Source organism: Ictalurus furcatus, chromosome 5 (assembly GCF_023375685.1).
Source record: "Ictalurus furcatus strain D&B chromosome 5, Billie_1.0, whole genome shotgun sequence".
Classification (NCBI taxonomy): Eukaryota; Metazoa; Chordata; class Actinopteri; order Siluriformes; family Ictaluridae; genus Ictalurus; species Ictalurus furcatus.
The window spans coordinates 15,971,104-15,986,238 of record NC_071259.1 but is presented as its reverse complement, the minus strand read 5'-3'; the positions used below and the strand labels follow the sequence as shown (position 1 = coordinate 15,986,238).

At 37.0% G+C, this 15,135-nt stretch overlaps 1 protein-coding gene across 1 annotated transcript in view; it reads right to left on the bottom strand.

The window, feature by feature from the left end:
- Window positions 1-15,135, bottom strand: part of LOC128607739 (citron Rho-interacting kinase) — a 137,159-nt gene that overhangs the window by 53,586 nt on the left and 68,438 nt on the right. The window contains exons 14-17 of the mRNA XM_053624878.1: window positions 13,295-13,348; window positions 10,279-10,476; window positions 492-685; window positions 281-416 (exon numbers count right to left, since the gene is read on the bottom strand). Coding sequence (XP_053480853.1) covers window positions 281-416; window positions 492-685; window positions 10,279-10,476; window positions 13,295-13,348 — 582 coding nt within the window. The remainder of the gene's footprint in view (window positions 1-280; window positions 417-491; window positions 686-10,278; window positions 10,477-13,294; window positions 13,349-15,135) is intronic.

Sequence of the window (15,135 nt, the reverse complement as noted above, 5' to 3'; positions counted from 1 at the left end):
ATTCAGGTTCATATAGTTAAGAGTTGAATAATGTGCATAGAAATCATGATCAGCTCATAATACTGACTTGCCTAATAATTGTGCACACATTGTAATTAATAACGGTACTATATGACCAAAGTTGAAAAACACTGATTTACATAATTCTGCTCTCTATTTATGGTTACTTTATGTTCAGTTATTAAAAATTTACAAGAAGAAATTACGAAAAATATCTGCATCAGTCTGGATGTGTGTCTTCATGTCAGATATGAGAAGCAAGTGGTAATCAAAAACATACAGTATCGGAGAGGCCTTCTGCTTTTAGTTTCTGGTCCTTTAAGGCCTGCTGCAGCACCAAGATCTCAGCCTTGTGTTCCTTTACTGCCAGCTCAACAGCCTGACGAGACTCTGAGGTGCGCTGTTCAGCACGCATCCTGAATAAGACAGAACAAGAGAGTCAGATAACTGTGCACTGAAATATTTGCATGTGTGAATTTGTGCAGTATAACCTATTCTGTTTTTCATTGTCCAGCTGTCTCTGTATTTCTCGAGCCCTGCGTTCAGCCTGGTTCTTTTCCTCCTCCAATGCTGTCCTCCAGCTCTCCCACTGCCTCTCCTTCTCCAACAGCTCGTCATTCAGCGTCTCCAGCTCTAGCACCTGCTCTTCCAGCATGGTACATGTTGTCTTCAGGGTCTCTATGTTCTGTACACACACACACACTCAGATTACTAATTCATTCTGACTTATTGATTATTCATCAACTAATTAAGAGGTAATATGAAGTGTTGCAGTCTGTCACAGTAAATTCATGGTAAATGGTAAATGGTCTGCACTTATATAGCGTTTTTATCCAAAGTGCTTTACACTGGTTCTCATTCACCCATTCACACTCACACACTCACACACCATTGGTAGCAGAGCTGCCATGCAAGGTGCTAACTTGCCATCGGGAGCAACTTGGGGTTCAGTGTCTTGCCCAAGGACACTTCGGCATGTGGAGTCATATGGGCCGGGAATCAAATCGCCAACCCCACGATTAGTGGACAACCCGCTCTACCACCTGAGCCACAGCCGCCCAATTCAGTAACATTTGGGAGCCTGCAATGGGGTGGGGGGAGCCATTTGGGTACAAGCTAGATACTGTAAGTAATTAACATTATGTCACACTTATGTAAGTATGTCACACTTATGTTTATGTGAACTCTCTCTCTCTCTCTCTCTCTCTCTCTCCCACTTTCTCTCTCCCTGAACAGTGTGTGTGTTTGTGTGTGTGTCTGTGTGTGTGTGTGTGTGTGTGTGTGTGTGTGTGTGTATGTGTGTGTTGCCATGAGCACATAAGCAGAGTAAAAGAGAAAGCAGACCGCAATGGGTGAGCTGTAAAACTGCAACATCTTGAAATTTTGTTACTGTTTGTATACTGTGCCAAGCACACAAATCCAGATAAAAAAAAGCTCATGTGAGCTCCTATCCTGGGTCTGCTGTGTTTACTGAACTGTGTACTAATGAGATTGTTACAAAGTATTATGTAAATACAAATTAGTGTTTCATTTTCATCGTACAGTGGGACAGTGATTCAAAGACGATATATTTCACTAGTACATTTGTCATAATTAATTTATACAGTGGGGTGAAATGTAGTTCTTTTCTTTTTGGGTACATCTCATACTAAATAGTTTTAGATCTTCAGACGAAATAAAATATAAAACAAAGGCAACCTGGGTAAACACATAACACAGTTTTAATTAATTTATTTATTTTATTGAAGCAAAAAAAAAAAAGTTATCCAACACCTATCACCCATGTGAAAAACTAATTGCCCCCTTAAACTTAAATACTGGTTGTACCACCTTTAGCAGCAATGACTGCAACCAAATGCTTCCGATAACTGGAGATCAGTCTTTCACAGCACTGTGGTGGAATTTTGGCCCCCTCTTCTTTGCATAACTGCTTTAGTTATAGCCACACTGGAGGGTTTTCGAGCATGAACTGCACGTTTAAGGTCCAGCCACAGCATTTCGATTGGTTTAAATCAGGAATTAAATTTGGCTTTTTTTTTTAAGCCATTGCTTCAATGCTTTGGATCATTGTCTTTCTGCCTAATTCATTTGTGCTGAGTTTCAATTTACGGATTAAAGACCGGACATTCTCCTTTAAGATTTTCTGGTAGAGAGCAGAATTCATGTTTCCCTCAATTACTGCAAGTTGCCCAGGCCCTGAAGCAGCAAAGCATCCCCACACCATCACACTACCACTACCTTACTTGACTGTGATGATCGTTTTGTGGAATTCTTTATTTGATTTACGCCAGATGTAACATGCCCTCTGTCTTCCAAACGGTTCCACTTTCAACTCATCAGTCCATAGAACATTGTCCAAAAAGGTTTGAGGATCATCAAAGTGTGTTTTGTCAAAATTCAGATGAGCCTTAATGTTATTCTGGGTTAGCAGTGGTTTTCACCTCACCACTCTTTCATGGATGCCATTTTTGCTCAGTGTCTTTCTGATAGTGGAGTCATGAACAGTGACCTTTATTGATGCAAGAGAGGCCTGTATTTCCTTTGATGTTGTCCTTGGCTTTTTTGTGACTTCCTGGATGAACAGTTGCTGTGCTCTTGGAGGGTCCTCTGTGGACCCTCTTTGGAAGGTCAGTCACTTCTGAGAAGGTTCACTACTGTGCCGAGTTTTCCATTTGGAGATAATGGTGCTCACTGTGGTCTTTTGGAGTCCCAGAGCGTTTGAAATCGCTTTGTAACCCTTCCCAGACTGATGTATTTCAGTCATCTTCTTCCTAATCATTTCTGGAATTTCTTTCAACTTTGGCATACTGTGTTACTGGGTAAGACCTTACAACCAACTTCATGCTGTTGAAAAATTTCTATTTAAGTGATGATTTGATTGAACAGGGTTGGCAGTTATCAGGCCTGGTTGCATCTAGTCCAGCTGAACCCCATTATGAATGCAGTTTCATATATTTGGGGAATTAGTAACTATGGGGGCAAATACATTTCCAAACAGGCCCAGTTTGTATTGGATAACTTTTTTTTGCTTCAATAAATAACAATTATCATTTAAAAACTGTATTTTGTGTTTACTCGGGTTGCCTTTGTTTTATCTTAGATTTTGTTTTAATTTCTGAAACAATTTAGTATGAGATATACACAAAAACAGAAGAAATCAGGATGGGACAAATACTTTTTCAGAGCACTGTAATTAAAATAAATAAAATACAAATTTGCTGCAGTTAATATTATACATAATTACACTATAATCAACAGTAGTGATAAGACTAACCTAGAGCAGTCTTGAATTATTTATAATGGAAAGCATAAAGGCAAAAATTATTATTACAAAAATTATTAGGGGTTCAAACAAGAAGTGCTGAAACTTTTTGTAAGGATTTTTATTATTATTAGGGGGGCAAGCACTGAAGGTGTTAGGCACCGATTGTTTTTCTATGGATTTTGCTCATGATTATTATTCTGGCTAGGGTGTCTATGGCAGCCCGTAGAACGGTGTGGTAAAAAGTTGTGAAATTTGGCAGAAAGCTTCAGGACACTTTCAGCTACAAATACACTAAATCTGGGGCCCAAGCTCCCAAAGCTCTAGTGCCACCAACAGGTCAATTTTGGACAAATTTCAAAATATGTTTATGCCCATAATCTGTGAACCATGTGGCCAAACTTTTAATGCCAGATGAATCATGCTGAGTTCAGTGGACCCTATGACATCAATTTCTGCCTAATTAGATTTTTGGCCATCTTGGATTTTGTTTAAAAAACTGATTTTTCGCTACTCCTCCTACAAATTTTGTCCACATTTCACCAAATTTGGCTCATAACATCTTCAGACCAATCCACACAAAAGTTCTGTGGAATGGAATTTTGATTTTCGAAACCGTTCACTGTTTTTAAGGCAACACATCTGGCGATGAAGTTGCCAATCAGGAAGTGATGCTGTGTCTCATTAACAACTTTACACATTGTCATGAAACTTAGTACATGTCTTCAGGACTATAACCTGAGGCTACACAATAAATTTCATAACAGCACCACCTAAAGGTAAAAAGTTACAATGACATATAGAAAATTCTTGAATCTAATCAGTGTTTTCACTACTCCTCCTACAAACTACACCCAAATATCATCAAATTTGGATTTATCATCTTAAGACCTGTCTGCACAAAATTGAACACCATTCTCCCGTAATGTGCCTGCAAAGGCAAAATACAGGTCCCTAAGTCATATCTCTAAAGTGCATTTACATATCAGCACCAAACTTATGTATATTCAGGACCATACCCTGAATGTACCCAAGAAGTTTTGCTCAAGCACCACCTACTGGTGAAGCGTTTACATTTTTCTTGATATAATTTGAAGAACTCCACAGTTCTCCTTTCGTATGATTCCGTAAAATAGGCCCAAAGTTTGCACACCAACATTAGAAAAATCAGGTGTATGTCCTGCCATTTTGAAATTCATTGAAAGTCCTCCTACAAATTGTTACCAAACCACGCTCATAACAACTTCAGACAAAGCCACACAAAAGTTATCAAATGGAATTTTTATATTGCAAACTGTTTGTCTGTGACACAACAACAAATTTTATGGCAAAGGTGTCCTTTGGATGTGAGGTAATATCTGGGCAACACAGGTGAACGCACACCAACATCTGAAATTCAAGTGTACTTCCTGACAACCATCTTGGATTTTGTGAAAAAAGTGTTTTTTCACCAATCCTCCTACAAATTTTGTCTAATCCTCACCAAATTTGGCACGTCATCTTTAGAGTTAGCCTCACAAAAATATCAAATGACTTTTGAACATTCCAAACATTTTGCCTGTAATGGGATAAAGAATCTGATAATTTAGCCGGCAAAAAGGAAGTTAGGCTGTATCTTTGCAACGACTTTGCACACTGATACAAAACTTGGCAGACATTTCAGTACCATGACCTGAGTCTATGCAACAAATTTCATGCCAGTAGCACCTACTGGTCAAAAGTAACAATAACATGCTAAAAAAAGCTTACATCTAACTGCCATTTTTGCTACTCCTCCTCCAATTTTTGTCCAATCTTCACCAAATTTGTTACATCATCTTGAGACCTGTTGGAACAAAAGTTATCAAACCATTCTCCTGTAACCCACTTTTTTTTTTTTTTTTTTTTTTTTTTGCAAATGCAAAAAAAAAAAAAAAAAAAGGATGTGACGGTGTAACTCAGCAAAGCATCTTCATATCATCACAAAACTTGATTTTGCCCAGAATGTACATGCCCAGAATGTACCCAAGAAGTCTCATGAGTGAGCCACCTTGTGGTCAACAACTTTAATTTTTTTCCATATATTATTTGAAGAGTTTGTGCTACATTCACAGTTCTTTTTTCCTATAATTCCCTGGGGTATCCTGAAGTGAACGCACACCAAGATCTGAAATTCAAGTGTACTTCCTGTTGGCCATCTTGGATTTTGTAAAAAACTTTTTTTCATCCTTCATCATCCTTCAAATGATGTCTAATTAATACCAAATGTGTCATACACCATATTCAGACCAACCTGGACAAAAGTTATCAAAGGAATGTTGATATTCCAGTTTGTACATAATGTGCCAATAAATCTAATGGCGAAGCTGCCAAACAGGAGGTGAGGCTGTATCTCAGCAATGACTTTGTGCACAGACACAAAACTTGGTAGGTATCTTCAGGACTATTACCTCAGGCTGTGAAACAAATTTCATGCCAGTGACACATACTGGTTAAAAGTAACAATAACATGCTAAAAAAAGAAAGCTTACATCTAACTGCCATTGTCAAGATACCAAAAACATATCTTACGATACTATACCAGCTGAATGTAAATCATAAATGGCCTGCTCTTATATAGCGCACTATTTAACCTTAGCGGTTCTACAAAGTGCTTTACACTATTTCTCATTCACATCCCCGGAGATGTCATTCAAACATATTGTTTATTTCTTCTTTTTAAATATATATTTTTTATTTTAATACAACCAATTTATATATGTCACCTTTTCCAGCCATGCAGAATTAAATTTGCATTTCCCAGGAATTGCTTCGTCTTCATCATAAAATCAATATATTCTGGGTGAGTGACAGGAGCATTTTTGCCAACAACTTTCAATGGAAAGTTGCTAAATGACACTAGATGATGTCATGCACTAATTAACATATTCATATTAGCATATTAGTGCCAGCTCTTTACATCTGTTTGCTTCTTATTTGCTCTGTGTACTCACTTTTGATATTTTAATACAGCCGAATTCCCAATAAAGTTTTTCTTATTTACATATTTTTCTATTTCTGCTGTCAGACAACAGAACAAGTATGAAATAGTGACTGAAACGCAGTCCATCAAGACTACATGTTAACCATTAGTCACTTCCAAGTCAATTCCAAGTTACTGCTAAAATCCTGATTTTATAACCGTGACATTGTCTGACAAAATTCTTGACCACTCTTCCATGCAATATTCTTTCAGTTGCAAGATATTTGAGGGTTTTCTTACATGTACTGCCTTTTTCAAATCCCAGGATTTTTACAGGCGATATAGATTTCTTGTCATCTTGATCGATCAATACCGATCCAGATACCAATCTTGTTTTTGTTTAAGCTTTAATCAGGACGTATATCATAAAGAGTTAAATGTAAGCTCTCTGCTCATGGTCACTGTTAATTGAATTAAAATAATAGCAATGAGAAATACTGTTGGTTATTTGATAAACAAGCATAAAATATTTATTTTTAAATATCTTAAACAAAGAGTCCTAATTAAAAGTAGACTAACACAAACAGGATCCATATTAGGAAAAATAAGGAAATAGCCTACTAAGCTACAGTCACAAATGCGACTGAAATGGTCGCATTGTAGAGCCCTGAGAGCACATTATTCCAAAAGGCCTGGTCTTTGCCTATATTGCCTTTACTCATTGGCAAACTGTAGTCTTGCAAAGGCCTTTTCCTGGCATGTCTCCCATGCAGATCAAATTTGTGCAATCTCTTTCTGATTGTAAAAGTATTCACTATGACACCAACAGTTGCAAGACTTACTAGCAGATCCTGTGATGAAATTTTTGGGTTCGTTTTGCATCAGACAGTCTGCTCTTGGGCTGAATTTGCTATCATTTGAAAGTGGCAGTCATTTGAAATCTGCACCCCTTGTAGATGATGTTCCTTACAGTAGAATGCTGTAGTTCAAATAATTCGGAGCTCTTTTAAAATCCTTTGCCAAACTCACTCTCTCTCTCTCTCTCTCTCTCTCTCTCTCTCTCTCATATATATATATATATATATATATATATATATATATATATATATATATATATATATATACACATGAATACACACACAAACACACACACACACACACACACACACACAGTAAATTCCACAAATATTTTGACAGTGATAATGGATTTGAAAAGAAACAACTGAGATGCAATTGAACTGCAGACTTTCAGCTTTAATTCAAAGGGTTGCACAAAAAAATATCATGTGAAACATTTAGGAATTGCAATCATTTTGTATACGCAGTTCCCTTATTACAGGGTTTCAAATGTAAATGGACAGATTAACATAATCACAAATAAAATGTTAATTTTTAATACTTTGTCAAGAATCCTTTGCAGGCAAAGACTGCTTGAAGTCTGGAACCCATGGACATCACTAAACACTGTGTTTCCTCCTTTGTGATGCTTTGCCAGGCCTTTACTGCAGCTGTCTTCAGTTGTTGTATGTTTGTGGGACTTTCTGCCTTAAGTTTTGTCTTCAGCAAGTGAAATGCATGCTTGAATGGCTTGAGATCAGGTGACTGACTTGGCCATTGCAGAATATTCCTTCTCTGTACTTTTTCATCCCATCATTCTGGTACAGGTTGATCTTAGTTTCATCTGTCCAAATAATGCTTTTCCAGAACTGGGCAGGCTTTTTTAGATGTTTTTTGGCAAAGTCTAATGTGGCCTTTCTATTCTTGAGGCTTATGAATGTTTTTCACCTTGTGATGAACCCTCTGTACTTGTTCTTGTGAAGTCTTCTCTTCATGGTAGACTTGTATAATGATATGCCTACCTCCTGGAGTGTGTTCTTCACTTGGGTGGATGTTTTGAAGGAGTTTTTCTTTACCATGGAAAGGATCCCACGATCATCAACCACTGTTGTCTTCCGTGGATGTCCAGGCCTTTTTGTGTTGCAGAGCTCACCAGTGAGTTCTTTTTTCTCAGAATGTATCAAACTGTTGATTTGGCCACTCCTAATGTTTCTGCTATCTCTCTGATGGATTTGTAAAAAAATTTTGCAGCCTAAGTATGGCCTGTTTCACTTGCATTGAGAGCTCCTTTGACCACATACTGTGGGTTCACAGCAAAAGCTTCCAAATGTGAATGCCACACCTGGAATCAACTCCAGACCTTTTACCTGCTTAATTGGTGAAGAAATAATGAAGGAATAGACCACACCTATCCATGAAACAGCTTTTGAGTCAAATGGCCAATTACTGTCGGCCCCTTGAAAAAGAGGGGCTACATATTAAAGAGCTGTAATTAATAAACCCTTCCTCCAATGTGGATGTGAATACATGTAAATTAAAGATGAGAGACTGCACATTTAGCCCATATTCATTATTTAACTGTAACTTGAATATGTTTTGGTAAACAGCCAAAATAACAAAAATTGTGTCAGTGTCCAAATATATACAGAGCTAACTGTGTGAGTGTGTATGTGTAAATATATATATATATATATATATATATATATATATATATATATATATATATATATATATTCTAAAAATTTTTACTTTTGATTTAACCTCGTGACGGCATGTCAGATCGTTTGATGTGGGCGTTGCCACTTTTACTTAAATGGCTATTGAACGAAATGAGATACTAACTCTTGAACGGAATGAGATACTTTCACCAAAATTGACACACTTATGCATGGGCCCAATCTGAGGACACATGTAAAAATTTACTGAGCATGACCAGTTGGTGGCACGATAACAGGAAAAAAAACAAACAATTCATAAGTAATTCATACCGTTTTAAACATTTGTAGAGGGACTGGACACTTTTACTGAAATGGCTATACATTTAACTCTTGAATGGAATGAGATATTTTCACCAAACTTGTTAGATTTATGTATTGGCTCAATCTGGGGTTACACGCACATAATTGTGGATCTTGGCCATGTGGTGGTGCTATAACAGGACAAAACGCTAAATATGGACCCATTGTTCCCCTTGACTTGACATCTTGCACAAAGTGTCTTTGTCCAAGTTCCCATTAGTGTCTATGAAGACAGTTAAGAATCTTGAAAAACATGGCCACCATCTGCCAATCAATGTTTAGCAGCTATTAGACAAGATTAATGAAGGCCGATATTTCTTAAAATTATCTTGCTTTTTCTCTGATTTAGATGCTTATAGGCTTGCACAATATTAAGTAATATCTTCTCACTGTCCTTAAAGGCCATAAATTGCTTGAACCCCGATAATTGCTGCTTGCAGATATATTTATTATTATTTCCCAACATCCTAGTTATACTTCCAGTGGTATGCAACCCTAAACCCCATAATCTATATCATATCTCTTTAAGATGCACTGGGTGTAAATGGACAGCTCTGTGACAGTTTTTAATTGTACTGCTGCAGTCTTACTACATCAAAATGACAGAATATGAGGAAAGAGCCTGAGAAAGAGAAATGTGAAAAGAGGCTCCAAATATATCCATGTATAGATGCCCCTGAGATGTCCAACAAAGCTGAGCAGAGGGGACCTGAGAGTATGGATGACACATCTCTCCTTCCCACAAGTACCTATGATTACCATTTGCTTGTGTTATACAACAGCCAGCACTGAGACAGCGCACACCCACATGAACTGCCTCCCACACACATGCAACAGTTCCATGTTTCTCTTTCTCTCTCTCTCTCTCTCTCACACACACACACACACACACACACACACACAAACACAGGCAAATACACCCAGTATCTTCTATACACCATCTTTTTTATGTGATGCTATGAAACAAAGGAAGCATCTTGCATTATTTTCACACTTGTCAAATGTCCCTTGTAGAGGAATCAAGAGTAGTGACTCCTTTTCTCTGTTTGTATCATTAGCTTCAGTTATTTGTTTGGGCGCGTGGCTGCATTTCCATAAAATCTGTCAATCACCCCCTAATTATTTCTATAAAACAATTAAAGCTACTCTAAAAATGTTATTGTAAAGAAGAAAATGGATTCTGTATATTTGTGCATGTACATATGTATGTGTGTGTTTACTTGTTTCTGGTTGTTGAGGTGCATCTCTCTGTCAGCCACCTCTCTGCGCAGGCGATCCACCTCTTGGCTAAGCTGCAGTCTCTCCTCATTCTCATCCGTGGCTTCATCCAGCTGCTTTGAAAGGTAGAAGTTCTGCCTGTTTAACTCTGCATTTTCCTGTGTCAGCTGAGTCAACTGCTCCTCCAGGTCAGTGATTACCTAAACACAAGTAACCAAGATAATATGAGATATTAACAGCATGGCAATTGTACAAATAAATGAAAAGTAAGCTGGGACTTTAAGGGGTTACAGTTCACCAAGGTATGTGGAATGAATGGAAACACTACAATTATAGTAAGGCCTACTACATACAGTGGTGCCTGAAATAATTTTCCATATTTTCTATATTCTATTTCTGGATAACTATGACCTAAAACATAATCAGGCTGTTTAGTTAATGAAAGTAGATAAAGAGAACCCAATTAAAAAAATGAGAAAAAAATTATACATGGTCATTTATTCATTGAGCAAAATGATCCAATATTACATATCTGAGAGTGGCAAAAGTATGTAAACCTTTACTTTCAGTATCTGGTGTGACCCCCTTGTACAGCAAAAACTGTAGCTAAACATTTCCGGTAACAGTTCATCAGTATTGAACATCGGCTTGGAGGAATTTTAGCCCATTCCTCAGTACAGAACAGCTTCAACTCTGGGATGTTGGTGGGTTTCCTCAGAAAATGCTTGATTCAGGTCCTTCCACAACATTTCTATTGGATTAAGCTCAGGACTTTGACTTGGCCAAAACATTAACCTTATTCTTCTTTAACAATTCTTTGGAAAAAATGACTTGTGTGCATAGGGTTTATGTCTTGCTGCATGACCCAGTTTTTCTTGCGATTCAGATCACAGACAGATGTCCTGATATTTTCCTTAAGAATTCGCTGGTATAATTCAGAATTCATTGTTCCATCAATGATGGCAAGCCATGTTGGCCCAGATGCAGGAAAACAGGCCTAAACCATGATACTACCACCACCATGTTTCACAGATGGGATAAGGTTCTTATGCTGGAATGCAGTGTTTTCCTTTATCCAAACATATCAGTTCACATTTAAACCAAAAAATTCTCATCTGTCCACAAAACAATTTTCCAATAGCATTTTTGCTTGTCCATGTGAACTTTAGAAAACTGTAAACCTGCAGCAATGTTATTTTTGGAGAGCAGTGGCTTTCTCCTTGCAACCCTGTCAGGCACAACATTGTTCTTCTGTGTTTTCCTGATGCTGGACTCATGAAAATTAACATTAGCCAATGTTAGAGAGGCCTTTAGTTGCTTCGAAGTTAAGCTGGATTCCTTTGTAACCTCACAGACTATTACACATCTTGGAGTGAGATTATATATATATATATATATATATATATATATATATATATATATATATATATATATATATATATATATATATGAGCAATATGAAACTGACTAATAACACTTTAGGATAATTACATCTCAACAAACGGCTAAAATATACTTGTCCTCTAACAAAGAACTTTATTCTTTGTAAATCTGTAGTTATCCAAAGTCAAGCAAATGCATAGAATGTTGTGGATGTAATGCAAAGGGTACAGGAGAAACAAATTTCAGAATAAAGCAACATGGTAGAGCAGTCACACAACGTGGCACTGGCTGATCTAGAGCCATGGCGAAGGCGCTCAAACAGCTTGTGTGTGGGTGGACAGTAAAAGTAGGGCAACAAGATAAGAAGAGAAATATGGCTATAGATTACATAAGAATGAAGAGAAACCCAGAGGTATTGCAGAATAAAGCTACTTTTAATATTTATTTAAAAAAGTAAAAAAGGATTTAACCCCCAGAGATACGGTATCTATGGAATGTAATTCACTCAAACAAAATATAATATTAAAGTTTTTAATATCTCAGAATTGGACAACTTGTGCACCAGGAACATTTATAGTAGGTGAACCACAGAATGTGGTTATTATGTTAAGTTTTATCTTTTGACCACTTATACACTACAGTAAAAAATCATTTCAGTTACTAATGCTTTACCCAAGGTTTTGTGGTATCCCTGCTCATGTTGGTAACACATACCTTTAAATGAAACTGATTCACACAAATGTTGATTAACCCCAGAAAACATTGTAAATTAATTTCAAGCAAAATCATACACTGTAGAAGCCATATTCAGAGTAGAATTAATACTGAAATTGTACGCATTGGTAGTCAAATCTGAGACATAACCACAGATGACTTGGGTGCTACAGACTTTGCTGCTCAGACAGTTGCAGTGAGTTGTGTGCATGGGGTGGAGTTTGCTGAAAATAGTGGAGTGTCTCAGGTATGTGCAATTGTGACCTTGAACCCATTTTTCTTATGCAATATTGGCACAAGCAATGAACAGTATTAATTCAAGCACCACTGTCTGATAATTTGTTATAACTACAATATTTTCAGAAACACATTTTGGCATATGAATTGTCCCAGGAGAGGCCACAATTTGTTTATTTGATGTGCACAGAAAAGATCAGAGGAGACAGCATATTAATCTGAGATAATATCTATAGAACTGAATTTCATATGGCATGTTGGTTTTTACATTGAATTTAGGAACACCATCTACTTAAAGTGAACTTTAAAGTGAGCTTTAGGAACTCCATCTACTTAATGTCAGTTTATCCATTAAACTGTGGACATGGGGGGGGATGGTACAAATTAACATTTATTAATTATAAAACTCAAAACAGCATAATGGAAGCCGGCAAAAAAGCACGCACAATGCATCATACAAAGCTCTGTCCTAAAAGCTTTAAACAAGAAAATCTGCCAACTTTGGTGTTAACTCAACATGGATAATTTTAATACTGATATAAATTATGAACGTCCTTACTCTGAATATAGCCCCATAATTATTAGGTTTAAAAATGCTGAACAGTTTCTTTAATATGGATTATTAACTGGTGCAAAAAATGTAGCCCAATTTTGTGCAGTTAAATCTAAAAATCAAAATCATACCGCACAGCTGTCCCTCAGGGCATCAAACTTTCTTTGGATTTCATCCCGGTGAGCCTTAAAAAACAAAACAAAAAAGCCTCATCAGTTACATCCAAGAATGGGGAAGCGTGCACTTCAAGAGGCCACAGAGCTCTATGGTGAATGTTGCAAAACTAGAGATTCAGCATTTCAAGAGTATAGTGAGTAAAACTATGCAGGGTGAACGCTAGGCATACATTCAGGCCCATAAATATTTAAACACTGACAAAATTATTGTTATTTTAGCTGTCTACCACATTAAATAATGACTATGAGTAATATGAGTGAATGACTATAAAGTGAAGACCTTCCGCTTTAATTTGAGATTATTTACTACATCCACATTGGGTGAACAGTGTAAGAATTACAGCAAATTTTATATGTGGTGTCGCCCACATACAAAATAATTGGACCATTGGCTGCTCAGCTGTCCCAGATGTGTGAAATTCCCTCATTATTTCACATGCAGATTAGAGTTGATTTCAAGTGTAGCACCTGCACTTGGAAACTGTTGCTGTTAATTCTCAAAATGAAGTCCAAAGAGTGGTCACTGCCAGTGAAGCAAGTCATCCTTAGGCCAGAAAAATCAAAACAAACCAAATCAAAGAGATAGCAAAACAATTAGGTGTGGCCAAATCAAATATTTGCTACATAAAAGAAAGAATGCTCTGGTGAGCTCAGGGACACCAAGAGGCCCAGTCATCCACCACAGAAAACATTTGTGGTAGATGACAGAAGAATTCTTTCCCTGGTGAAGAAAAAAAACAGTAACAGTTGTGCAGATCAAGAACACCCTCCAGGACATAGGCATATATGTGTCGTCAACAATTTAGTCGTGAACATGCCGCGGGCATGGCTGCGAGTGGAACTGATTTCTTAATATTTAGTGTTGATGTAAAAGCTGGCAAAAGCAGCAGGATACATTATTAAGTGTATAGGGCTACATTATTTGATTAGATTCACACTTGCTGAAGGCAAAACTGAAATGCCCCAAGAACAAACTTGACCTGGGAAGAAGTTTCACCAGGGAAGAAACTCAGGGTCTAGTGATGCCTATATCTTCCAGACTTCAAGCAGTCATTGGATAAAAGGATTTGTGACCAAGTGAATGACAGTTTAATTTATGATCATGTAAGTTTTTCAAATTACTTTTGGTCCCATAAATAGGGGAAGAAAAAAAGCTAAAATAACAATAACTTTGTCAATGTCCAAATCTTTGTGAACCTGTCTGTATTTCACTTGATAATGTAATAAATATGTAGGTTCAATTCAATTCAACCGAATTTTATTTTATTTTATTTTATTTATTTGTATATTTATTTACTTTTAACAATGGATATTGTGACAAAGCAGCTTTATAGAAATCTGGATATAGCAGTCTATATCCAGATTTATATAAAGCTGCTTTGTGACAATTTAGATCTCAGTCTGTTGTATTGAGTATTATAGATACAGTCATGCGAAAAAAATAAGTACACCCCATGGAAATTGACATCAGTTTGCTGGAATTTTTGACCACTCTTCCATGCAATATTCTTTCAGTGGCAAGAAGTTTGATGGTTTTCTTGCCTGTACTCCCTTTTTCAAATCCCCCACAACATTTCAATGGGATTCAAATCTGGACTTTGACTAGGCCATTCCATAACCCTCCATTTCTTATTTTTGAGCCATTCCTTGGTGGATTTGCTAGTGTGCTTAGGTCATTATCCTGTTGAAAGGTCCACTTTCAGTTCAACTTCAACTTTTGGACAGATGGCCTCAGATGGCCTTCAAGCACTCTTTGATATGATGCAGAATTCATAGTTGAATCAATGAATGCAAGC